We start from the raw sequence: 27,169 nt of genomic DNA on the forward strand, positions 1-27,169 counted from the left end.
TCTGCAAAGTGGAATGGAAGCGTGATTCTATTTAGAAAACAAAATATAGTTGCATTACTTATAATTTTCACAGACCTGTGAAAGTTTACTGAATGCTTCTGAACTGAGAGGTGAATATATGTGGCAGCTTCTATCTTACAGGTAAGTCAGGAGCCATTTCACTCTTATCTGTAACTGTAAGAGTCTATCTTAAGCTAAAGAAACCTCTGGCATAAGCCATTACATAATTGCCCCAATGAAGAATAGGCCTTCTGACTCCAGCTGACAGCTTCCTGACAATTCTTAAGACATGCAAGGAGACACCACTTTATCAAGTCAAGTGATTGTTTTACTACAACACTAGTGAGAAGAAGGAACTTGATCACAGAAACAAAGCTGAATCTTGACTACTGTGAAGTACACCCGATTTCTTAAGAAGGCTTTCCAGAAACTCTGGATAACATCCATTGCCTTTTCAGACCGACAGTTCAGTCTCAGCTGAGGCAGAAATGATGACCTAGGTGAAATCATTGGGTGTTCCAGGCAGCTAACAGAAACAAGGAATGATCACAAGAAGTGAGACAGAAGGAAAGCTATTCTCTTTAAATTAAACAGCAAGTAAAAATAAACCCACGCACGTAAAAGTTTTATAACACCAAAAAGCAAAAGCTACAGAACACAACACAACAACTAGTTGTCAGAGTTGAGTTACACTTCAAAATGTACCTTAAGCAATGCTTCTGAGCACACACAATGCAAGGAGCAAACACAAAGAGACCGCTGCAAAGGAAGCACTGCTGCGCCTAACAACCCAGCCAGCTTTGTGGCCCTTAGCATAACAGTAGCAAAGCACAATGGGACAAAGTAAGCAAGCACACTAACTCTCGCACAGAGCACTGAGGATATAGTTGTATTACTATTGTTACTCTTGTGTCAGAAAAATTAAACAGTAGCAGAAATATTTCTACTTGTCCTTCATTCAACACCTGGGGTTGTGCCACAGTAACAAAGAAGCTGGAGCCCTGACTTCCTTTTAGATGCAGAGAAGTAAGCAGGGCTGCTGACAACTTCGTAACTAAAAGTTATAGCAGCCAAACTGCCGGCGCTGAAATAAGTAGTAGGAACTGAAATTGCCAGATGTGATGGAGCATTGCTAGGAGCAGGGAGCAAAACTACACACAGATGCAAGATATTTGTAGTAAGGAGCGATGAAATAGTCTGACCTTTGGTGTTCAGTGGAAATTTTCCTCAAAGACAAAGCAACCAATAAATCTGTCTCACTTTTACTGAGATGTAGTGTTTGCCATCATTTCATATAGCAATTCTTACTAACCTCTCAGCTTCAGATACACATCATCAATTCCATAAGCTATTCCTGCAGATGTGCCTCATGGGAGAGGCACCCGGTATCTGTAGGGTATTTTGCATATTACTACAAGTGGGATTACAGTGAGTTTTTCTTCCTCTTTGACAGCAACACTGGATAGAAGAAAAACTGCTTAACATTGTTACCGTTGTTTCTATCCACACTTTTCCCTTTTCACTGTCGATAAAAACAACTGAACAAGTGCATACAGAAGAAGAAAAAAAAAAAAGAAAAAACACCATCTCTTTTTTCCTGCTTTATTTCCAGGCAGGAACAATTTCCTGCTGTAGTCCAGCTACGCCAGCAGGAACAAGTGGCAGGACCAAGGACAGCCGAGATAACAGCACTGCTGAAATCAAGACCTCCACTTGACTTTCTTGTTCTGGGATTGTTTTCTTCAGATGAAAGACAGAAGCACGAAACAGGTACTAGATCAGAATTGAACATCACATTCAGAATAAAAATTGTGGCATTTGGGTTGATGCGAAAGTAACACAACAGAGAAAGCATCTCCTATGATGGCCATGCAGGATATCAAAGCTACATCCAAGTATCTTTTCTGGATAGCTACAGTGAATTTGGTGTCTACAAGCATATTTAACAGTTTCAATTGCACTTCAATGAGTCACATATGCAGCACTTCCAGCTCCTGCTATCATCTTTAAGTCTCCCCAAACCAAGCAGTTCCCCGCAGCTTGACAGAGCTCAGTCTCCGCCATGTCATTTATTCTAACACATTATCAGGTTTCCGTAACTCAGAAAGTCACATTATCCACACTACTTGACTTGAGGCAACTCCATCCCTCTCACAACTCATTTTCCTTCTAGCTGAAGTTTGTCACTTGGAAGCAACGTTTGCAATCTGAACCTGAGAGAAGACAGCAGTACCACTGAGCTTCTGCACACTAAGTTCCTCAGTGTCACTGAACTACAGCAGACTCTCCAATATACCCACAGTTAACCACATTAGGGGGTTTATATTCAAGAACATCAAACTGCTACTAAGATATACGTGCGGTCAGCCTTCCTAAACAGCAGGCCTTGTTTTGATTTTGCAGCTGGAATCTCAACAGAAAGAAGCCTTAGGAGATCAGTTACTGCTTCAGGTCTGTTCAAAGAATGAAGGCACAGCTCAGGATGTTCTGCAGATCTTCAAGTGACTCTTTGGTGGTAAGATAGTGAAGAGGAACCAGGTGAACGTTCAGCCTTCTAAGAAGCTGCCTATCACAAGTTATCTGTTTAAAATCTGAATTTAACTCTCCAGGTAATACACAAACAACACTTCTAAAGGTTGGTATACTACACGTTGTGCTTCTGAATTCAATGGAGACCAAAATATCTGCAACAACCTCTGTATGAAGAAACAACAGGAGCACTTTGCAGTTTCTGCTTCATTAGAAAAGCATCAGCTCTTCAGATCAGGGTCACCATCCGCTTCTACTGTATCCAAAGCAGCATTTATTTACTTATTTATTTGGTAACTTCTGGACAATCCTTTCAGAAAAGAATCCCATAAATGGATTTCCTAATCCCTGCCTAGGAGTTGCCAGAAGGACAACTGTATAAGCAGCGCAGGAATTGGGTACGAACTGCTGCCACTTACACCTGAATCACCTGGTTCTAAACGATTTCAAGTCCCAGTGGCACTCAGGTATTCAAAGCTACAAAGTAACCTCATGCCTGTGACACTTTGCATCTATCTTCCCTGAAGGGCATTCTTCCCTCCAGAATTATTTACATATCATTTTATTACATATTATTAAAGAGTATCATACACACCTAATGAACAAATACAACATGAAGAATGAACGAGGAATTGCCAGAGACAGCATGCACAAGAAGCAAAGATAACAACTTAATGCACGTAGCCTACTTGCTGCTACCAATCAGTTTCATACCTTCTATCCTCTGCAGGTTATTTCTCTACAGGCAATGATTTTTAAGTGTTCTTTGACACCAGAAACATCTCCATGCTCAAGGAATATTAGCCAGCTAGAGCACACTGTGCTCCAGATTTTATGAAATTAAAATAATCAATAAGACTTAACGAACCTTGAGCTCCCTTGAAAACTTGAAAGTGATCACAACAAATTTGCTTTCCCATATAACCACTGGAGTAGCACCAGAAGGGTGAGTGAAGGAACGAACCACTGAAACTCAATGCACCAAAGTGTTGCAAAACACTGCACATCTCAAGCACGTGGTCTTCAGAGAACATCTGCCAGAAGTAGCTAAGCCAAGGAAGAACTGCAGTCTCACCCAAATTTATTATCCACACACAAAGCTGGATAGTAGAAGTGAAAACACAAACTGTAACCAATTAATTCAGTGCGGTAGCCAAAAATATTGGTAAGAGCTTTCACAAAAGAAATTCGAAAGCACACAAAGAGAGAGAGGTTCCTTCTTTTACAAGGGGACAAGAACAGAAGCACGTTGGAAAACAAAGGCTGCAGAGGAGCCTGCAGAATCCACAGCTACACAGTGAACACTGCCATCAGCATCCTGTTCACTTCAGTCGTTTAAATAGTTGCTTACAGTAGTGCTTCAATAAATCATTCCATTAAAGTGGTCATACTTGAATCCGAGACATTCCAAGAAGCGATCAAGTCAAAAATACATATTTTAAAAATAGCACACTAGTTTAATGCTGACTTCTTAATCATTGAGCTGATAATTATCACCAGATAATTGCTTATATAACAGAAAACATGCAATCTCTCCTCTCACAATAACTACACAATCGCAGAATACATTTTAAAGGAAGCTGTACTATCAGTTCTGCAACAAACAGCTCAGAGTAGGGTTTTACCCTACCAGATAACTGTTTCCTTACAAGTTCCAGAGTTAGGTAACCTGCAATATGAGGATTAATTTATATATATGCAGAAATCCAGTGTGCAAAATCTTACAGTTACTTGATGCAGGTATTTCTACAGATATTTGACTATTTCAAGTATTTCAAAATCTCTCCTAGGCTTGTATCCATTCATTCAGAAGTCTGAAGCAGTCTTTCATAAATATCTCCAACACAGTCTAAAGATTGTATATGTTCCTGGATTAACCTACAGTTAATCTTATTAGACAAAGAGCCAAGATTTTCAAGAATGAACGCTAGAGCTGTAGCACTAAATAAAGCTGGCTCATTTAAAAAGCAACCAGGAATTTTTTCCCTTCTCCTGCACCCATTTTGAAGTCATCAATAAGCAGCAGTCAGACTGCGGAAAAACTGTTCCTACCAGCAGGCTTCTGAATATGCATAACGCCAATAAAGCTAATTACATTAAAAAATAATAATAATAATCTATGTGCAATTAAGATACTGGCAACATTTTAATGCAAAAAATGGTTTAAATATACTAACATCCTAGTCTCGGGATATCCAGTCAAGCTACGCAAAGAGATGCGTTTGTCCCTTGCATACTCCCAAATGTGGAAGTAGGATCAGAAACTGGATCTGGAAGAAAGGGTAAACAGCATGTTAGTTAATTCACAGAGGATACTACGTTCGGAGATGTTGCAAACATTAGTGAATACATCAGTGCCCTGAAGAGAAAATAAAGTTAGTTTTGAAACAAAAATCTCATGAAAAATAACTTCAAACACTCAATGGAGAAGAAATATGGGGGATACAGGGAGAAAGAGTGAAATGAAAGAAACCTAGAAGCAGCAACAGCGGACAGTCAGCCGAATATTTGCAATGAAAAACAGTCTGGAGTTGCAGAAGCATCAAACAGCAGAGAAATTAAAGTTCTTTCTACAGTCTTTTGAGTGGGTAACAATAGCCATTTCCTCGCACAATTGCCAGGGACTGAAAAATTCCCCTTCACTCCCAGCAAGTGGAAAGCTCTTCTCAATGGCAAATCAAGTTCTGCAGGAGGTAGGGTTTAATTTTTTTTTAAGCAAAGTTAACATACGGTTAGCATAAGCCTACGCAGCAGGTTTTTCCAGTACTTCTGCTGCGTGAGGCTTTGTGCAGAAACAGGAGGAAGCTAACAAAATGAATCCATTTTTACAGGTGCAACTCAACCTTGTATTGTTCAGATTTATTCATGTGGTCCCCGAGCAAAGAAACCTAAACAGCTAGTTCAACCGCTCACAAGAAGAGAATTAAAACCTTTTTACCCTTCACTTTTGCCTTCAAGTTGCTTTTCTGAGAACAAGGATTTCTACTCACCCATGGCAGCAGATGTCTGCTGTAGGGTCAAGCTAAAGGCAGAGTCTGCTCTTCCTCCTGTTCACAGCCTACAAGATCCTTCCCTCTCCCCTGCACCTAAGTTCAAACGCAGCAGGTTAAGTAACCGGTGTGCATCTCTGAGGGCTGTCAAGCCTTTGCTCTTCAGGAAGGCTTCCAGGCACAAACTATGAAACATTGATTCTACTTCATTCCTAAATAAACAGAATAGAGTAATTTTGCAGGACCTGTTACCCTCAGTAACGAGGTTTCAGTGAAGAACCCAGTGCTTTATACCCAGGGCAATCCGCAGATCAAAAGGGGAAAAGAAGGAAAAGAAACAGAAAACACCACAAAAGAACAGAAACCTCCTTTCAATAGAAGCCATATTTCTGCCTATCATCCTGCTGCATTTTAGGATAAGCTCCAGCACGGTGACTTGTGCTTCAGTTTGCACACCATCATCACATCCAAACAGGAGACTGAAGGCTTTCCCTCCTGCCTCCTCCAGACAACTGCTAAACTAAATAATTTCTGAGCTAAGTCATGCTATGTATGACATCCAACAGCTTCAGCTTGCAGTGCGATGGCAAGAACAAAGAAACGGTCCTTACCACTCTTCCCTATTTCCATAATAGGGCTCATTCTTCCATATTTCAATGGAGATTCCAACAAGCTGTGCACAAGCACCACACAAAATGTAATGGTACTGCACCATTTTAAAGTAGAGGAGCAGGTCAGAGCTGAGAACAACATCATCTCATGGAAGAACTCAATGCGTTTTATGAAGATGCAAGACTTTGGACATGAGAAATCGATCTTTTCCTTTTTGCACTTAGAGACATGGGCTAAGTACCTTTTGGTCACCCCTTCTGAAGAATCAGCGTCAACATGAGATAAAACTCATGGAGGCAATTTCTAGTGAAGCCTCTGGTTTCACATGAAAAGCATGGGATGTGCATATTACAGTGAAGGTACAGGAGAATCAATGCCTATGAGAAAAGAAAGGAGCTGAAGCTGATCACAGCACACACTGCAAGAGATCTTGCAGGGTGCTGCTGAGACCAGGTGAGCAGTCCAGGCTCAGATGCCTGCAGGATCACAAACTCCAACAGAAGACAACAGGGCCAGCTGCTGAACAGGCAAAGTCACAATTAGGGAACAGCTCTTAACCCCAGCACACTCTCCTGAATGTTGTGTAAGGGTTGCCAGCTGACACATCGTAGCAGATTAGTTCAGTACACATGCTGAACTGTGCTTAGCTATACCTGCCGGTTTTTTGTTCATTCAACTCTGAATATTGTGTAAACACAAAGATCTCTAAATCAGGAGCCATGGTGAATGTGCACCGTGACTGGCTGACCAGCCAAAAAGCCCAGTCCCCAGGCCTGCCTGGCTCCTACATCCTGGGGTTAGGATGTACACTAGCCCATCTCTCCAACTTGTATCATAAAGAAAAAAGTCCACGATTGCTCTTATTTCCATAAAGGCTTAAAGTGCAGGTCTTCAAACAGGTAAACTAAACCCTTAGCTTAAGGGATTAAACTAACATGAACATGGAAATGTATGTTAATTATTCTACTTTTGGGTTAGAGTGAAGATTACCATTATTCTGTAGGAAACAGAATCAAGAAATTCATATAGATCCCTACAAGAGGATACAAAGACAGTGAGATTCAGCTGGTTTGATCTCTGGAAGCTACTTTTTGTTGCCAACAGGTAATGATGATTCTAACGTCTTCATTATAGCACCAGTTTATGATTTTCTATTAATGTCAATAAAATAAACACACTGGATTGAAGATTTATCTACTCACTGGAGACACACTGCAATTTGAGGAATATTCACTCGGCTAGGCAGCATCGGGTACAAAACAAGCCTTATCCAACTCAAGTCCTTCAAGAAAGGGGAAAAAACTCAACAGCAGCAAAGTATATGTGTACAAAATACACTGTGGAAGTTAACCACGAAAAGCAGGGTAAGACTACTCAAAATTCCACAGCTCACTTATCTAAAGTTACCAGAAGATAGACCACTGCTAACTGAAGGCGACCGCTATGAGGAACTCTGCAATGTCTTCAATGTCACAAAGCTACTATTACCGATTACCTGCCACTTTAATCCACGATAAACCCAACTCTCCGCTGACAAGGTTGATCCCACTCATCCTCTTCTACCCCCTAGATGCTCACTCATCTTGCATTTGCAAGGCAACATGACAACGTGGTTCAGGGATCAGTACCACAGATGGCTGTTAGGTGAAAACTTGCTTCTGTTACACATCAGCTGCATGTTTTCTGTTTTCCCACCATTGGACAAAAACTTTTCCTAAAGGACTTTTTTTATTGGTCAAAATTATGCATCTGTAACTTCCCACACCGTTCACTAATGTTAAGTAACAAAAATTGTTACTTGTCAGAAATCAGCACCCAGTTTACTACCCAAACCTGTACCTAATATGAATGCAACACATATTCACAGTTGAGCAAGGGCTGCAGGTGGGCTTGCAGTCCCCTCAAAGCCATGCTGAAACGCATTATTACAGTGGCTTCAGTGTAAGGTGACTGAGACACACCCCTCCCCCTTAAAAGAAAAAAGGGCACTGAATTTTCCTTGTAGCATCTTCTGCAGATACTGATTCAAGTCGATGCATCCTAAGCTTGATGCCCAATGCATTTTGATATTTTCCACTGAAACAGAGATTTTTCAGAGAGAAAGATTTAGTTCCTTCTCAGGAATCTGTCTCCAGAGCTCTTTTTATTGCGGTAACGTAATCCAGTTTCAAAAAACAAACAAAAAAAACCCCATTATGTTTAGTTTGGAAAAAGAACAGCTTCCAGCTCAAAAGCCAGCACTGTGTTCTATCAAGTATTCTTGAGGACCATTTTCTGATGCAGTTTTTCCAAAAATAAAGGATTTCTGTTGCAGCTCTATGTTGTCCTAACCTTAACTCATGAACTGAAGACAATAAGGCTTTAGAATAGCTTTTTCCAGATAATTTCTATTAGGTTTTTAAGATAAACCAAACAACAACCTAGCACAAACCACAGCACCTGCCTTCCTTCCCTCAGCAGCCTCTCCCTGCTAGAACTTGACTTAGCAAAGGGTTCAGAAGAGCATGCCTCTTTATCACTCACAGGAGGACAGCAGGTACTTATCTAAAACCACTACCACTGAAACATGCACTGTTTTGTACATGTCTGACTGACCTCTTTCTTTCTCGTGTCTGGATTTCACAGACAAACCTCCCAGCCCAACTAACCATATCATTTAGCATGGTACTCACAGCCCACTTACTCCAGAAGTGGAGCAAGAAAAACTTCTGATTTTGTCTCAGATGCACCTTCGCCCTTCTTCAGTGGATCCAAACCAGCTAAGTAATTACACAGCTATTAACATTTATCATCTCATCTTCTAAAAGCACTCTTTGTGAAGCTTGACCATTACTTATGCCAAATGAGACCTAGTTTTAGAGAACTCTTCACTTTCCGTCACTGGTTTCTAGAAGAAAGACTCCAGGGATACCCCAAGGCTCCAATGTCTGTTATCTCAGAGCTGTCTCATCCACCTCCCCTCACACCAAGCTAACAGGGAGGAGCCACTCGAGTAAGAAAATGCATCACCAAGGAGATCCAAAGGCTGCAGACAAGCATTCTGCATGGTATTTCCAAAAGTTAGAGCAAGCTTATGACTTCAGTGAGGCCACTCGAAGAGAAAGATCACGTGCCCAAGATCAACCAAATCTGCTTTCACTCCTAACGCTGTGCTGGGCACAGACTGCCAGCAGTAAGATTGTTCCTGCCTCCAGGAAAGGATCCCTGTACAGGACAGCTCACTCACCAACCAAGATGCAGCAGGTGCCCATGTCCTCCTGCAGTCTCTGCAAAGGGAGGGCTGGCATCTCAGGGGCACTTCAGATCCAGTTTACAAACAGAGCCAGGAACGACTGCATGGGCAAAACCAAGGGGCAGCAAATCACAGTGTTCAGAGCAAGAATTATTTTTAAAAGAAAGCTTTGCCACCAACAACAGAATCTCACGACTACGCTGAAAATTCAACGCTCTTAAACCCATAAGTCTGCCAGCAGAAAGCAGCTCTGCAATTAGCTCCATGTGCTGCTTAAACAGAACCGTAAAAACCCTTCCAGGCAGCACCACGGCATGCTGAGAGCTAAGACCTGACTGCTTTAAAGATGAGACCAGGAAAATCACTTGCCTCTTCCCTGAGACTAAGTATGAAAGAACTATTTCTCTTCTTCCCTTACAGAAGAAGCAAAGCCCTCCAAGTTTCAGTACTGGATGAAAGGGAGAAAGGAGAGGACCTCGAGCAGGTTGTAAGGTTAGGATGCTGAAAAGTCTGCGACCATGAAAGGAGAGGCTGGTTTCTTGGGTGCTAACATTTTCACAAAGACTTTTTGTTAAGTAGGTTTAGTCGTTTCAGTGCCGAAAAATCCAAATGAAAAGTTTCCAAATATAACTGCTTACTTTCTGAAGTTTGGGAGGTGTCATCACAAGTGCATTTAGCTGTTAAAGTTCACCAGCATGCCAGTAAGGATAGACCAACAAAGCTGTGATCGACTTCTCCCTGCATGCCTTCCCTATGTCACCCACTATACGCAGGCTGCATAATGCATTTCCTAACACAGGAGCCCCTGGGCTACCTGGGGTAGAAAAAACTGCAAGCCCTATGTGCTCTTCACATTTGGAAGCACAGAATTCAGTTCAAAGTACAAGCAGCCGGAAGATATGTATTCAAGATTAGTCACAGGCAAACAGATGATTTAGGAACAAGAACCGATCTGTTTGTTAGAGGCAAGGAGCCTCCATGGCAGGGTGGACTACTGTTCTGCAACGTCTTTAACTTATGAAGTCAATTTTTAATCTAATTTGAAACTGAGTAACTTGTTGAACGGAGTAACCTCTGAACTCCACATTCAATTTTGTACTGTTATTGCACTCAGTCTGTGAGCTCAGTTATGGATCCAGAAAATAGAGTGGACAGGATGAGTGCTGCTCAGGCTTCGGTGCCCGACATGCTTGAGGATTACCAAATGGCTTACAGTCCTTACCGTGTTTCTAACAGCCTTTACCCACTACAGTAAATGAATTGCCCTTCTTGAGACCAGAAAGAGGCAGTTTATCTTTTGTTTCTGAGTATCCATCAACACATGGCACTGACACTACATCAGCATACACAGGAGCCCATGCGTTCAACATTCCATCCACAGCCACACCAGGGAGGAGTTGTAATGAAATCTTCAGATTCTGTAGCAGGATTTTGGCCTTCTCAACACAGCTCTTGGAAGGAGAAAAATGCAGAAGTCTTGATTACAGGCAGTGTAGCACTTTAATAGACCTACTTAATCCTAGCCTTTTTCCAGAAGTTAGCTTTCAAGCTGAAGTTTTCCAGGATGAACCTCCTTAGCGATATCCATTTTTGGATAAAATTGACTTCAAAATAGTTAGGTATGAGAACAGAAAGGAAAGAAACTTCAGTCCTAATCTAACAGATAACTAAATATCATATCATACTCCAACATCTACAGCTACTTTGGAAAAGAAAGCAGCCTTTGTTTACAAATCATTTAGAGCAGTAAATCTCTTAACCGTGGGCTCCTGAAATACACGAAGACCCCACACAACTTACACGACTGGCAATAGGATTGTTTTTCCACAGTTGCTTCTTGCCAGCTCCAGGCTGAAAATCACTGACTTCAGAGTGTCCTGGCAAAACAAAAGTTCTCTCGACAGTTTAGGCTTGTTCAAGAGATAAACACAGCATTCCTGCCAAAGTGAAGCGTGCATACCCAAAGGACCTCAGCAAGGCCTGCCTCAACAGAGCACAGAAGTCGCCCAGATCAGCACACATCACTCCAGAAAAGCTGCAGAGGGCACACATTTTGTGAAGAGCTTACAAAAATATTCCTGTAAGATACAAGAACTAGGTCCTCATAACATATTAACGTATAGCACCAGAAGATGTGTTTTATGACTGTATGAAAGCACAGGATGACAATGAGGGCAGGGAATTATAAGGAAAAAAGACTGCAGGTGCTACATAAGCATTTAGTAAGAAACACCAATGCCTGTACTATACTACTTATAATTTTGTCTAAGCTACAGGTGAATGCAGATGAATGATAACCACCGAGGTCAGTGAAACATTCCACCTCTGCTGAAGAGGAAAACAACTTTTCCAAACAACATTTACAACCAGCAAAGGGCACTTTCCTTACATAGCAGTGAGATCAATTAGACTGAGAAACTACAAGCAAAAGAAAACCGTAGATGCTTCTTTTAAAGGAAGTTTCTCTCACTGTCTGTTTTGGACGTGAAGTCAGGCAGAGGGCCCTTCTTTAATTCAAAAAGACAAACAAAAGGCTGAGAAATCCCAAGAGATATTACAGCACCATTCGCACGTACATTTGAATTCTACTCATCACCTTAAAATACTAAATGGAAAGCAAGAGATGAAGTAGATAAGCTCCGCCTTTTCTACAGGAAGTAAATGGAACCACTGCTTTATGAAGATTGATTTTAGGTTTCCTTATGTCAGAAAGTAAAATGACTTCCATGCACTTCTATTCTCTTGGTTTTGCAGAGTAAAATGGAAGTTATTACGTACTCACCTCTGCAAAACTTGTTCTCCACTCAAACCATCTGATTGCACGTTTTCAGAAATGCTTCAAGAGGCCACGATAAGGGACCACCAAGAAAGCAGTTTTCATCACTTCTGCCACTATTACAAAACCTAACTCAGAAGGCAACCAAACTTGAGACAACGTTTGCAATAGTCCTTGCTGACTTTCCGCTTGATCGTGAATAGGATAAAAAAGTGAACAAACAAATGGATGCATCCGGAATAAGGCAAAAAAACCAAGCAAGTGTGGGAGCATTTAAACAGAGCTGGTAAGGCCTAATCACAATCCATTTTCTGAACTGCAACACATATTTCTTAAGAAGTGCAAGTCTGCAAAACACAAGCCAAAAGGGGGCTCTTCTGGTCAGGAGAGATCCTGGTTGAGGTGCTCAAGCAGCTTGCTCTCATTGATCCGAGGCTACCCCACGACAAAACCGACCCAAACGGCTGCTGGTTCATTAAGAGTACACAAGAGGTTTTTTTTGCACAAGAACTGCTATGGAAAGTTGAACAGCTGCAGGACTAGTCTGTCCTTGCAAGGCAGGAGGCTGATCTGGGATTGTGTTACACAGGTAACGTAGTTAGGTGCTGCCTATGTTCCAGTGGAAGCCAAACAGCAAGCTGCTGTGCGTGACCAAATCCAACACCATGACACAAAGAGTGTCAGTGCTGTGGAAGGAGTACTGTGGTGAACTGCAGGCTGTGGGGTGAAACTTTCACATCCTTTTGTTAATGCAACCAAAGAAAAAAAGAAATCGAGAAGTGAACAACGCTGCAGCTTGATTACTCGTTCCTCTTCTTACTGCCAGTTACTCCACTTCCGAAATACGACCACTACCACCCAACTCCAACAGCAGCTGAGGTGGGAGGAAGGTCACTGCAGGCAGACTGACCTGCACAATTCTCCAGCTAGATATTGAAATATGCTCACTATGTAGTAAAAAAGATGTTTCACTGTGTAGAAAAGAAAGTTCAAAGAGAACCAGGAAATTTTTCATTAGTAAACTCAACTCAAGAGTTAAGAGATTGCCTGGTGGCCTCTGCTATCTTTCCACACTGCTGGATTCAGCTTCTGAAAGCTTCCTTTGTTAATGAATACTAGGCTCTTGTCCAGTCCTCTTTTCTCCCCCTTCTCCCTTCCATAAAATATCATGGTCCTCAGGGCATAAGGAGCATCCTTTGTCTCTCTGCAAGTCCTCCCTGCACAGCCACTTTGCAGTCGCTTCTAGAAAATGCAGCAGGAATCCTATCTTTTCTCTTCTTTTTAACGGAAGTGGAAACATTAAATGGAGACATCATCTAATAGCAACTTTACATAGGAAGTGATGTCCTGCAGGAATGCTGAAACACCATAACCTCCACTTCATCTCAATGGGCAGGCAGCGTTGACACGTTACTTAAATCTCCTACTCAGCTTTGAGAGCTGAGTTTCTGTCAACTCGCCATAAAAGAGCACATGCCACTGCCACACAGCATGGAAGACAAATACAATCTGAGGGAAGAGATAAATGCTCTGAAGATGAACAAAAACAAAAGCCATACAATGACAACAAGAAAAAATATTACAACTTTCTTCAAGAGAAAAAGAAAGGAGCTGAAGCTCTCACATTTCCCAGAGGGAGCTGAGGCCACATGGATTGATCAGGAAGAACTCTAAGGATCCCCAAAAACCTGCAGAGACCCTGGGGAGAAACAGTGGAAAGCCCTAACTTATTAATGGTAGTACTGGATGAGAGCAGCCAGCATGGCTGGGAAAGCAAAGCCCACAGTTCATTATTAGAGAGCGAGCACAGTATGAGACATAGAGCTTTGAAGACAGACACAGAGCCAGGAAAAGTGCTTCATGCAAGGGAACACAATGCATATAGAAATTAGCACCTACTCAATAAAAGACAACTTAAGACTTATACATGGGTTTGGGCTGCTTAACTGGTATCACACACCACTCTCTGCCTCTCCATCCCCTGAGATGTCATGGCACAAAAAATAAAATAAAATCAACTGCTTCCCAGCCAGGTGCAGTCAGTGTCCTCCCTCCCCTTCACCCTGTGGATGCAATTCCATACAGTGCTTCATATGAGCTCGGTGCTCACCTCACTCCCAAGCAAGATGATTCAGGTCACCCAGCAGCACCAGAAGATTGCTGGCTCTGCAGAGCCTTCTGTTCAGTGACAGTGAGCACTGCCACGGCAAGAGGTAGAGCCTAGATTGGGCCAGACCAACTTGTCTAACCTCAGGCAACCCTGGAAGCCTTGTGTTTCTCAGAGAATTAAGGTGTCCATCCAGGTAACCTTCTAGAACCAAAGCTTCATACTCTTTAACAGTGAGAATATGCATGCACAGGAGGGAGAGGTAGAAGACTGTTAAGCCCCACATGAAATACGTAGCAGTGTCATTTCTACCCCCATCAGCATGAGATGGCCACCTCCCTCTGACCCTACAACACGCCCACTTTCCTAAAGCTTTACCGAAACAGACTTTTAGGGAGTATTCTCTTTGCTATGTTTCACTAGCAACAAAAGAGCACAAGTACTCAGACAAAAATTGCATACAAAACTTGTCTGGATGTAAGACAGCCTAAGATGGCAGAGCATTAAGGCATTTAAGTGCTGCGTGATAAGGATTTAGACAACTCAGCAAACAAATGTAGATTATGTAGATTATTATTATCATCCTTAATGAAAGTGCAGTTGTTATACTTCTGTACACAATACTATTTGAGTTTATATTGGTATATGACACAAACTATCCAAAGGGGCTCAAAGAATTTAAACAGTCCTACAGGGACTCTTCTTAAATGCTGCTATCAGCAGGATGCATGTACATGTGCAGGGGGGAGGTCTGTATGCAAATTCTACAAAGATTTCATCTAGATGCATTTGGACAATTTTCTGTTGTAATTACTGTAATTCATTTTGAGAACATCTATTAAAAGTGAATAGGCTGAGTGTCACAAGTTCTTAGTTAAAAATTAAGCAAAAAAACCAACATACTTCTTGCAGGATGTCCGTGCCTCAAGAAGGAAACCTCCCACCTTGAAATGATAGTTACTACTTTGTACAAATGAAAACAGATTTTCATTAAAATGCCAAACAAACCCAGTCATTTGGCCTTGTCCAAAATCTCATCTGGCAGCAAGCAGAACGCGAGATGGCATAACACAAAGGGTCTGTCAAGATTCCCTGAGTATCCTTTTGGTTGGTGGTACTGCCACGACCAGGGCAGAAGTTATGCTCCATTTACAGACAGGAAAAGAAAACAGAGGGTAAATTTTAAGTGATTTGTGGAGAATCAGAAGTGATATCTGAAACAGATCTAGATTCCTCCCCCGCAGTTCACCTTCTCAGATGCATACCATCCTTCCCTGAACATTTAAAGTAAAGCTAAATATCAAGCTGTAAGTTTCATTCCTCAGAACTAAAGATTTTTATTTTTAAATGACAGCTGCCTCAATTTTTTTCCTGGCATAACGGTCATAAAAGAGTGATTCTCCATCCCTGCATTCTACTGCAAACAGGCAAGAACCACGCACAGAGCAGATCTTCTTAAACAAGCTTTTAGCTACTACACAGTCAAGTTTCTGTACAACAGATTTATATTAATACAAATTACCACAAGCTGCATCGACACTACATGCAGGTTGAAATTAGGCAAACAGCACCACTAGCACATTTGCTGTGGGCATGGAGACAGATACCAGCGTAGATCAGCTCTATATTTAAACTTTTACTTCAGCCCAATTTCTGCTAACTTCTTTTTATTGCTATTTCCCATCACCATCAGGGTTATAACAACCTTCTTATTTTGGATCAAAGAAATACAGCCTGCCCTTTGAACCAGAACTATGCTAAAGACCTGGAGCTTCAAGACTACTTCTAAACCAGTGAGATAATGGGGCTAACTGTTCCGTATTTTGGAAGCTGCAGCCAGTTTCTATCAGCTATAATACTGGCTGGAACTAACCCACATAATCATCAAGATAAGGAAAGCCAATAAAGATTTCAGAATTATTCCGTTATGCACCTTCACTTGATTAATATTAACTTCTAATACTTCCTGATATATCATATTTCCTCCACAGAGTCCACACTTTTGCCCTAAGCCCTGGAAGACTACTACTACTACTGAACAAATCACTATCCAGGAACAGACACCGCTCAGGTACTTGGGTTGCAGGATGTCACAGGCAGCAACTGTTTGAAATAAATAACTAAATGGAAATTGTTCAGCTGATTTTACTCGTAAGCTGTCAAAATAAGATGAAGTACTGAAACACTGACAGAGTTCAAGATGGTTGGAAACCTAAAACAGATATTGCAGGTTTTCCTTTTAGATCATTTTGTTACGCAAACTAGAATCATAGCTAAAGAGAACTAGCACATTCCCTTTCTCCCTACCCCCAGCACAAGCTGTAATTCAGTCAGGGCGTCTCTAGGAGTACAGCTAATATTTAACAAAGGGCCAAGCATCACCAGCTAGTAGAAATGCATGTGAATACCTGAAACTATCCCTCTAGTAACCACACAGCACTGCAATGCCATTACTGCCTGCCTAAAAGCTTCTAGGAGGTTTTCAGGGATCTGTGGTTCTCTCTGCCATCAAACTCTCAGCTCCTTAGCAATGTCATCTCACTAACCATTTCCAGTTCAGCAAGTGCACGTACAGCAAGTGACTGGAGGCTGGGAGAGAAACAGACACACATAAAAAAAATGGCTCAGTGTACATCCACATCTAGGTATCTGCTTCTGGCCACTGAGAAAGGCACTAGCACTTGGGTTGGTCCAGAGAACAGGTATGTCAGCATCAAACAGATATCATCTGGTCTATCGTGTCTCTAGAATCAAAATACTAAGAGGGCTCACCTATCTACAGTGTGCTTCAACAGCCCAGTGCACTGCACAACAAGCTGAGAAACCCCTTCTCCATTGACACGTACCCCATCAGCCACCTTATCCCCTGTGAGAAAGTAAAATGGGGACTCAAAATGCACGCTGAGGAATAGAGGCTCAAGGAAGAGCAGCTCCCACCAAAACCATACAGGCACAACCACGTGACAGTTCTAGGTGATCTGCATCTCTCCTTATATGCTCTCACTCCTCTCCCCTCCATCCACCATGCATTCTCACCCTCATCCTCACGGTAGCACTGGTACACACTTGGCCCACAGTGAGTCAGTTCAGGACAATACACTGGCACATTACTTTATTTCCCCCAGAAGATGGTGATTTCTGCTAGCACACACCCCCTGAATTGGCTCACTGTGGGTAAGGGCTGTTCTTCAGTCCTCCTGTGTTTCCTCTCCTCTTGGGAGCACAACTTTAGCTTGACAACCTGTCACGAAGCCCCAGCCCAGCAGGGCAGCCTGTTACAGAAACAAGAGGTAAAAGTGAATTGCTGAAGCCATTTTTTAATTGCCAAATGCACTAGTTCAAACCACAGGCCTCATGTTTTCTGACAACAATGCTGCGTGCTAGGAAAATAACTTCTCAGGGAACGCTGCTAACCCAAAGAACCCCACACATCTCAGATTCACTTTCAGAGCTCAATAGCAATTGGTATTTGTGAAGGAACAAGAAGAATTCTAAGGTTCTTTACCTCCCCGTATTTATCTTTCTTTTTTCTCCCCCTCAGGGAAAAATTCTTAAGGCTTCCAAAAATGACCACAGCAAAAAAACCAAACACATCACGCATAAGTTCATAAGCCTCAAGGAACACTGTCCAAACCCACTTACAGTGACAGAGATTTGGAGCAAGCAGTTAAGGTAACAGTGCAATTCCACCTGGATATCCCAGGTTAGTACGATAAACATACAGTAATTCCAAAGAAAAAGTAATCCAAAACAAAAACAGGTTACAATTAACACACTTACACAACCAAACAATTTATGCAAGATTCATACTAGGAATAGGGCAGGTCCCAAGACCTCATAAAGCTGATCAATTTGAGGCTGAAACTATTTATGACACAGTGCCATCAAGATAAAAGTCACACAGCACTGTTAAACTTTGGACTTTATTTTATTAAAAATGTTTTTGTACTTACTCTATCTCCAAAAAACAAACAACAAAAACAAAAAACCCAAGCAACTTTGTGCTTAGCAGTGTCTGCAGCACCTTTTATTTAAGTGCACACAGAGCAACTTTCAGAGCAAAATCCTTCGGGGAGACACATGTATATCAAATTTAAGTGCAGGGAAGGGATAAAGGAGAAAGCAGCTCCTCTGGGTGATTTAAATGAGGAAGTGCAACAGGGTGTGTTTGAATGATGGGGGGGGTGTACTGATAGTAAGTTTTAACACCTAGGGCTGCTAAGAACTTTAATAACGTGTTTTCTTTGGGTCTGTAGATGACCAACTTCTTCGGCTACACAGATTTTCCCAAATAGCAACATAATGAACAGACAATTCTTGCACTTCAGAGCTACTGTTGGGGTTCTAGCATTGGGGTGAAAGCATTCTTTCCCCCCTTTCCTTCTCAGAGCTCTCTGTTTAGGTTCTGATCTGCAGGACAGCAGCACTGCAGGTTCCCAGCCCCAAGCACAAAGCAGCAGGACAGAGGGGAAGATGAGATGGCACACTGCAAGCAGGGAGCTGAGAAAGGATGAGAACAGGTGATCCCAGCAGCAAGGTAAGAGGAGATGAGAAAAGGAGACACAAGTAAAACCAATCCAGCTCAGGCAGAGAGGTAAGCCAACAAAATATACCTAACAGGACAAAGTTACCGGCTCGAATCAAAATAAACCCCTCTAAACCGAGTCTAGAAACATCAATAAGCAGTTGGAAGGAGAACCCAGCACCTTCAGGTAAGGAGGCTGTTTCTTAGCAATGGATTGCCCTTGGATTGCTTCATCCTCCAAGCAAGCTAATTGCTTTGATTAATCTGGAGTTAACAAGCACCTAACACACAGGTCTACATACACGAACTAAGGTACATGTGAAGCCTACAGCCCACACAACAGCGGGCACAGCTCCGGGTGTAACCAAAAACGGTGTTTTAAATCCCTGATCGTGAACCAGGATGCGAGGCTGACTGACAATAAGAGGTTTAACTGCACGCCAGGAACCAAAGTGAAATCTGCCAATGTTGTTACAGATGACCTATGCCGAGCGGCCACCGCCAGCTTAGGGCCATGCCTGCATATTTAAAAAATAAGACGAAGGTTTGCACCTGGTGAGAAGGATAAAAATATAAGAGGGGGGAGAAAAAAATAAATTAAAAACAATTAAAAAAATAAAAAGAAAAATAAATAAATAAATGAATCAAAAGGAGGAGGAAAGCAATCACACAGCCCTCCGCCGCGGCTCCCCGCGCCCACCCGCAACTTTCCGCCCCCCCCTTCCCCCGCCTCGCCCCACGGCGGGGCAATGACAGCGGCCGCTCCCCGGCGGCGGGCGCGGCCCGGCCCGCCCGTCAACAAGTTTGAAGGGGCCGCGGCCGGGCCGGGCGGGGAGGAGCGGTTGCGGCGCTGACAGGGGCCGCACAAAAGGGCAGGACCCCCGGGCGGCTCCCTCCCGCCAAAGGGCGGGGCCCGGCCCGGCGCCGCTCGCCCCACGGCGGCCCGCCGAGCGGGGAGGGGGGGAGGGCCCGCAGGCCCCGCCGCTCCCTCCTCTTCTTCTCTCTCCTTCGCCGCCGCCGCGGGGCCCGACCCGGCCTCCCCGCCGCGCCGCCCGTCCCTCACCTACACAGTGAATGAGCTTGTGTCGCCACGAATCGAGCTGGTGGCGGACGCCGCGCCTCTCGATGGAGCACTGCTGCCGCCCGCACGGGCTCGCCATCTTCTGGGCGGCGGGCGGGGGTGGGGGTGGGGGCGGCGGCGGGCACGGCCAGGGGGGCAGGGACGGGAAGGAAGGGCCGCGCGCCGCGCCGCGACACGCCCACCCGCCCTCGGCGCCCGCCCCGCCGCGCCGCGCATGCGCCGCCCCGCCCCGCCGCCGGCCCCTTCCCGCCGCGCGCATGCGCGTTCGCCCGCGCGGCCTTCCACGCCCGCCACCTGCCCGCGCGTCGGGGGCGCCGCTGTGGGGCGCCGTTCTCTCCGTCCGTCCGTCCGTCCCGGCCGCGCTGCGGGTCACGGCGCCGAGCGGTGCCCGCCGTGGCGGGGACGTCCTGATAGCCAGGACCAGCTGCTGCTGCCCACCCTTCTTCCACGTGGGAGGAAACACCTCGCCTTGTGTTCCATTAGTAAAGCAGGCGAGAGGGATTTGTAGCCGCAGCTTTTCAGCAGACGGCCTTCTTCCTCTGCAGTCAAGTAGAAATATAGTTGGGTAAGCAGCAAGGCCAGAGATGAAACCCAGGAGTCACGACCTCCTGTCACCCACCCCAGCCACCAGAGTCATTACCCTCCCTCCCTGACCTTGCCAAGCTGCACCCAATTAGGGAGCTGGGAAAGCAGAGGGGTCAGTGCTGGCGGCACGCAAATGTGGAAGCAGGATGTGCCAGAGGTGATGCTTTCTGTGGAGACAGAGAAGTGCTTGTGCCCCATACAGGAGCAATCGCATCTGGGATTTGCTGCCCATCCTACTACAGAGCTCTGGGCTCATGGTGCGTGTAGGTAGGAGCCTGCCTTACAAAAGGAAACCAGGACAGCTCAGCTTGGCTTGTCCAGCAGAGAGAAAGCAAATACAAAATATGAGTGTTCCACCAGCTCAAGTGGGGAAAGAAGATAAATTCTGAGGAAAGGACAAAGCTGTTTGGAGCTAAATAATGGCAAAAGAGCAGATTAGTATCTGGACTTTTATACACAAGTTTAGGAGATGGTTTCTAATTCATTGCAGGAAAAACATTCAACTTGTGTCCAGGCCTGCTCTGGAGGGGTACAGAACTGTTTGGAGCCCCTCATCCTCACAGTGTACATCTGGTTAAGTCTGGTCATCAGGGCCTGAGATTCAGTGGCTGCTGTTCATGGTAGTGGCAACATGGCCATGGCCATCAAGCTGTCACCGTCTGCTTGTTTCTTCCACCCTTAGATCATATTCCTGTTCTGACAGAGATGGCCCAGGTGCAGACCATACAATGCTGGTCTTAAACTGATGAATTTCCCATCAAAGCAAGTTTGGCATCCTGCTCCTGCCAAGTCCTTTCTGGAGGCTGCCCCATGTTTCCCTGTCCCAAGTGGCCACTCACATCTGAACAATACTGGAGTTGTCTTCTCAGCAGCTTTTCTCCCCTGCTCTACATTAACAACATTCTGTACATAGCCTCCACATACCCTCCTTTTTCTAGGATGGACAAGACAAATTTCTGCAGTTCTGTAATGATCTGGCTCTTGCCTAGATGTTATTAGAAGTCTGTCAGCGTATCAACTGGTTTCAAAGATATTTCCCTTGAGCAAGCGTGAACAGAACTGCATACACTTTTCCCAAAGCGTGCCTGCCTTCAGGAGAAAGTACTTTGTCAAGGAGCACCTGAAAGTCACCTCCTACAACTTTGACTCATGATCGTTTCAGTTGTGCCCTGCAGTGCTCTGCCCTGCCTGTGACTGGCAGTGAGCACTCCCATGGTAGAGCTGGCAGGAAGGAAGCACGTGCTGGCCAGTCACATCTCACTGTAGTTGCATCATCTGTAATCTTGACCCCAGCTATTATTATTAAAGAGGCACCATTTTGGTGTTCTTTTTGTTGATATTGTTGGTTGCAACCTTCTCTTTGCAGATCAATGTTTATCTCTTTGAGATAGCCCCATGTTTCTGTTCTGTGTTGGTACAGCACCTTGACAAAAAGCTTTTGAGCTTAGAGCTGTGGTCAAGCATTCAGAAAGTGAGAAAGAGGTTTAATTAATTTTTGAACTACTCCTATTCCCCACTGCTAATCACAGACTATTAGTGTGGTAAATGCCAACAGCCTGGTTTTCTTATCCATTGCCAAAGCAGAGAGGAAGATGAGGAAGGAACAAACTAGAGAGCTGGAGCAAGGGAATGGTCTGGTAACCTGAAAAAATGGCTTAAATCAACAAACTTCCTGTGGGGAAAGGCAAACAGAGGGTCAAAGTCTACTTAGAAAGAGGAGCAGCTCAGGAATCACTAGCCAAGACCTCAGAAGGTTAGAGAATTAGAGAAGGGCATGAAGCGCAGTGGGACCGTCCTCAGGAAAGTCTGCAAGAGCGATTACAATGTGGCAAAACAGCCTCAAGCACGCTGAGGTGACAGCAGAGCTGACTTAATCCTGAAACTGGGCTGGCTGGGGTCTGATACACCAGAGCCTATATCATGCTCCAAACAGCTCTGGAGAGCTTTGTGGGCAATATCACCAGCAGCCGCTCCTTTGCTTGCTCCTGCACACACCTCAGCACAAAGCCCCAGGCCTCCCCCTGCTCCCCACCAGACATGAGGCTCACTGCAGTAGGAGCATTGTTTTCCCCCTGTTTCACGGTGGCTCCCCTTTGATGTTAATTGTTTGCAGACAAAGTTTAGCAGAGAGTGTAGCTGTTCTCTGGTTCATCTGCTGGTTACTACTGAGCTGCCCAGACCAGTGGAGAAAATGCTTTGATGTTAATGAGCTGCAGACAATTTCACTTAACACCGAGCAGGGCCTGGCATCTCAGAGGTAAAGCTTTCAAGGCAGATGCTACAGTAAGTCTCTCCAACATCCGTTTTGCCATAGGAACAGAAAATACTCTAAAAGGCATTAGAGCAGAAACTTGTCTTCTCACAAGATGTGCACCACACCTGGTGTTGTTACGGCCCCAGAGGTACCAGAGGCCAGGAAGAATGAGGGGAAAAAATGGCCCCATGAAACAGCATTGTGATTATGGAATTCAGTGGAAACAGGATTTGACCCCCCTATAAAAGGCCTGCCTCTCTGGTCTAAGTACGCAGAAATGTGAGAAGGGGCTGGAGTACAAATTGCTGGTTTGCAGGAGTCTGGCTCCTGTGCGGCTTGCAGCAATCCTGCATGGAGAACAGCATCAGCACAGCATGTGTCTGAGCAAAACAGACCAGCTGCAGTGAAGTGGGACTTATGCAGGCAGTCTTGAACAATCCTCTTACCTTAATGGACAACCCAGTGGGCACCACAGTCTCAGCAGGAGCCTCTCAGGAGACAGTGACTCAAAGTAGGAACAAAAGTAAGAAAAAAAAAATAATAATAATTCAAATTTAAGTTTGTAACACACAGCAAGTCATCAGCAAAGCATATTATTTAACACATCAGGCAAGCTCTGCTTCTAACCACACACTATGAGGTTCTGACTGAGAGCGAGCATCCGAGTCCTCTGGGGAGCCCCCAGACAAGCAGAACCAAATGCAGGCTACGCCTTGTCAAGTAGAGCAACAAATGAGACCTCACTGAAGGTTAAGCAGAAACATGCCTTATTCCGAGGAACTTGGCTTATCTCCAATATATTGCCTTTGTTTAATGATTTATAGGAACAAGAGAGAGATACCCTCTTCTCAGTTTTCTCGCCACAACAGGATAGTTCCCTGCAGCAAACTTGAGATTACAGAGGTAAAATAATCAAGCCAGGACTCAAAGCTTGTTCTAACACTATTCCAGGGACGATCTCACGCAAACGTGTGCAATCTATCCCACACTTAAATAAAGTTCCCCTAGAGCAAACAAAAAAATAAATAGAAAGGAAGGTGTAATCATAGAGCAGGCTGTGGTTGAGAACAGGCCAAAGGGAGAACACTGCAACTTGGAAAGCCTATGGGGGAGGAACACTTACCTTTGTCAAGGCAATCAGTGTTTGCTAAGTGGCAAAATTCACTCCCAAAAGTCATTCCATCCCAGAAAAGTTGTGGCCCTTGCTTTGCACTGTGGATGCAACCTAACATCCTGCGTAGCAAATGGGAGGAAACTGGCAGATGAGAGGAAAGCACAGTCCGCAGAAAGTAAGAAGGGAAATATTGTGATTTACACTGTTGTGCATGCAAACTACCATGGAGTGCACACATCCGTGAGGATGGAGTGAGCAGCAAGATCCCTGTTTCAGAGTTTATTGTCCCATGTTGTAACAGTCTCATGGAGAAGGACAGAATGCTATGTGGAAAGCAAAGGGGATCTCCGTTGAGTTTAGGATGGATTTTGATGCACAAGACAATGTGCCATCAGTAATTGTAAATGAAAATGAACAGATTTGGAAGGTGGGCAGGGGTTTGTGCGCAGAGTTTATCCCCTTTAGAGAAACAGGCAGACTGCAGGGTTGAACAGTCAGGCAAGAAAAGGTCACCTTTGTAACAAAAGGAGGGGCACATGTAGCAAGATGCACTTATAACTGCTTTCTCCCGAACTTATAACATGTAGCAAAGTCAGCTTGACACTGTTTCTAGGGAGATGTGGGAACATTCAAATGAAACCAGAACAGAGCTGGAAGCGCCCAGCTGTCTGCAACAAATGCTGCTCCAGGTGGTTCCTTCGGAAGCAGAGGCTGCCTGATGCTGTACCACCAAAAGTCTCAGGGTGGGTTTAAATACAAGAAAAAAAAAAAAAAGAAAAAAAATAAAAGGCAGTAGTAGATAAAATCATTCTTTTACAGAGATCCTCTCAAAATCAGACACTAAATATTTTTCTGTGCTGGATGCAGCTGAAGGATTCTGCAAGTACTGTTAGCAAAGCAAAGCATGGGGTCAGAACGACCCTTCTCCTTAGGTTATTGCTAGAGCTGTGTCCAGCACCCAAGAACTGCAAAGCAATCCAGATATGAAATCACTGCATTATTTGATGCTGTGTGCAATCTGCTACTTAAGCCAGCCTTGGTCATTGAGAATAAAAAACCAGCAAATTAAAAGCCAGCTTCTGAATAGAGATGGAGGAAAATAGGTAATGATTACCATACCCCTCAACCTGTCAAGGATTACAGCTATGCATATGAAAAGTGGCATGTTTTTGTACACAGGGAGCTGATCTTAACCCGTAGCGATCGTAAAATGCTTGCTTCCATCACCAAAGATGAGGGAGGTCTCTCAGCTGGAAGCCTCTTTATTTTGTTCCAACTGCCAGAGAAATCTGTGCATTGAAATGTGTCAGATACTGAGCACATACTACTGACCACTCAATTAGGACAGCAGAGTGAAAAACAGTTGGAGGACTTAAAGCACTTGCCAGTGGAGAAAACACGATCATAATGGGAGGTATTAAGTACCCCCAGATAGACTGGGTGGGTGCCATGTCAAAGAATGAAGCAAAGAGTGTATTTTTAGCCCTGAATGGTCCTCAGAACGACCTCTCAGAGGAACCCATGTAGAGAATGAACTCTTGAGTTAGTCATGAGTAGTGCATAGTAGGAGTTAGAAATGTGAGAGTGAACAGAAACTCTGTCATAGCAAACACAATGTGCTCAAATTCATCACTGCTGAGAGGAAAAAGAGAGAACAAAAGTACTACGCAGTGCGATGCAACTGAAAAAAAGGGAGATGGGTGCATTCTCCCTCCGAAGGGAGCAAGAATAAAATTCAGGGAATAAAAAGAATTTTAAAGTAGCTGATGAAAGGACAAAATGCTTGTGAGTGACACCGAGACCCTGTGTTTAAAGCATCAAATATGCCACCAGTCACAATATGCTAACGAAGAATAATCTCCAAATATGGCACAGTTGCACAGCTGAGAGAAGAAGACATTCTGAAGTAAAAAAGACATCCTTCAATGTACAACAAGCGTACATTGCGGCCAAAGCTTAAGCAGAGAAAATCCCAAAATTCTGGCAAGTTAAATAAAAAAATCTACCACACATTCAGGCCAGCCAAAATCATTTTTGAACAGCAGCTCGCTAAAAACAAGATGACTGCTAATGGAAACATGTTTTGTGCAGTAGGAGGAAGTCTACAGGGAACAGAGGGCCCAACTGCAAACTTGGAAGGAAGGGCAGCCAAGAGAGGCAACTTCACCAGAGCCTACAATTAGGAATTAGCCACTAGCCAAAGCAGTGTGAGGGAGAGTGAGCTAAGACAGAACCAAGCCTGCTGCTTCGGCGACCTTGCTCCTGCATGGAGATGTTTAGAGATATTGATAGAGATGGGGATTAAGGGAACAGCTGTCCATAGCAGTAAGTGATGCTGGCTGCTGTCACCCCTTCCCCCGGTTGCTACTGGCACTCCGGAGATCCTGTCCCGCTCTGACCTACTCCTTTGATCCAGGCCATGAATAGCACTGCCTTTTTTGGAGCCTTGACTCCAGCAGCATCTGAAGGACACTGACTTATTCATTGTTCCCTGGTGGCAGCTATAGTTCATGGTCTGGCACATCCTGCAGGTCCCTTTAGTCACGCGAGATAGTCAGCAGCACCATGGTCCTGTCCACTGGCAAAAATGGACCAAAGGGGCCTGGCTGCCCTATAGCCAGGCCTCAGAGCCTGTGGAAGCTCAAGCACAGTCTGAGCTAGTTCCTCATGCATTTACTATGCATTTCCCCCAGAGGTTATGATCTTGCCCCATATACTTAATATGTATTTTTAACCAACCAAGTGCTTTGACCCTACACTAAACACAACCAGGGGTGCTGGAAGTGCACACTTCATGTCTTAGTGCCAGGCTGCATCCTGAGGTACCACAGACAGACCTCATCTGGTCCACATATCTTCAGTGCACAGCACTGTGTGCATCCTGTGCACACCTCAGGAGATCTGAGGTGGGCTGAAGACATTGTGCTTGTCAGTGTGTCTGACTCACACTGCCAAACACACTCTCCAAGCTGCATGTCCTGAGCTGCTAACCTTGCTTTTTTAAGCCGGTGCAGCCTTGTAGCAAACAGGTGTCATGCAGGAATCCCTTTGCCCCCAGGTGCTTGGTGGAGAGCTCCTTTCCTCAGGACAAGTCCCAGCTGTCTCTAGGTAACAAAGCGAGTGCGTTTTCTGCTGCTTCTCCACATGCTTCCTGTCTCTAAAAATAAGCTGTTTAAAGATGCAGTTCCCAGCGCTCACCTGGGAGCGCAGCCCGTCCCCACTACTGATAAGATCACAATTTCACAACCTTACAGCTCACCTCCTGAGCTATCATTCCAGCCACGCTCTGTTCACCCCACGTGGTATTTTCTCATGGGCTGTGGGTCTCCCTAGAGTTACACCAGGAAGTGCTAAGCCCATTTGT

At 44.3% G+C, this 27,169-nt stretch overlaps 1 protein-coding gene across 1 annotated transcript in view; it reads right to left on the reverse strand.

The window, feature by feature from the left end:
- Positions 1 to 19,931, reverse strand: part of LCOR (ligand dependent nuclear receptor corepressor) — a 55,615-nt gene extending 35,684 nt beyond the window's left edge. Inside the window, exon 1 of the mRNA XM_065746554.1 lies at positions 19,835 to 19,931. Coding sequence (XP_065602626.1) covers positions 19,835 to 19,931 — 97 coding nt within the window. The remainder of the gene's footprint in view (positions 1 to 19,834) is intronic.
- Between the last annotated feature and the right edge of the window lie 7,238 nt (positions 19,932 to 27,169).

Source organism: Cyrtonyx montezumae, unplaced genomic scaffold, assembly GCF_038088225.1.
Source record: "Cyrtonyx montezumae isolate F1298 unplaced genomic scaffold, pur_monq_1.0 scaffold_4, whole genome shotgun sequence".
NCBI lineage: Eukaryota > Metazoa > Chordata > Aves > Galliformes > Odontophoridae > Cyrtonyx > Cyrtonyx montezumae.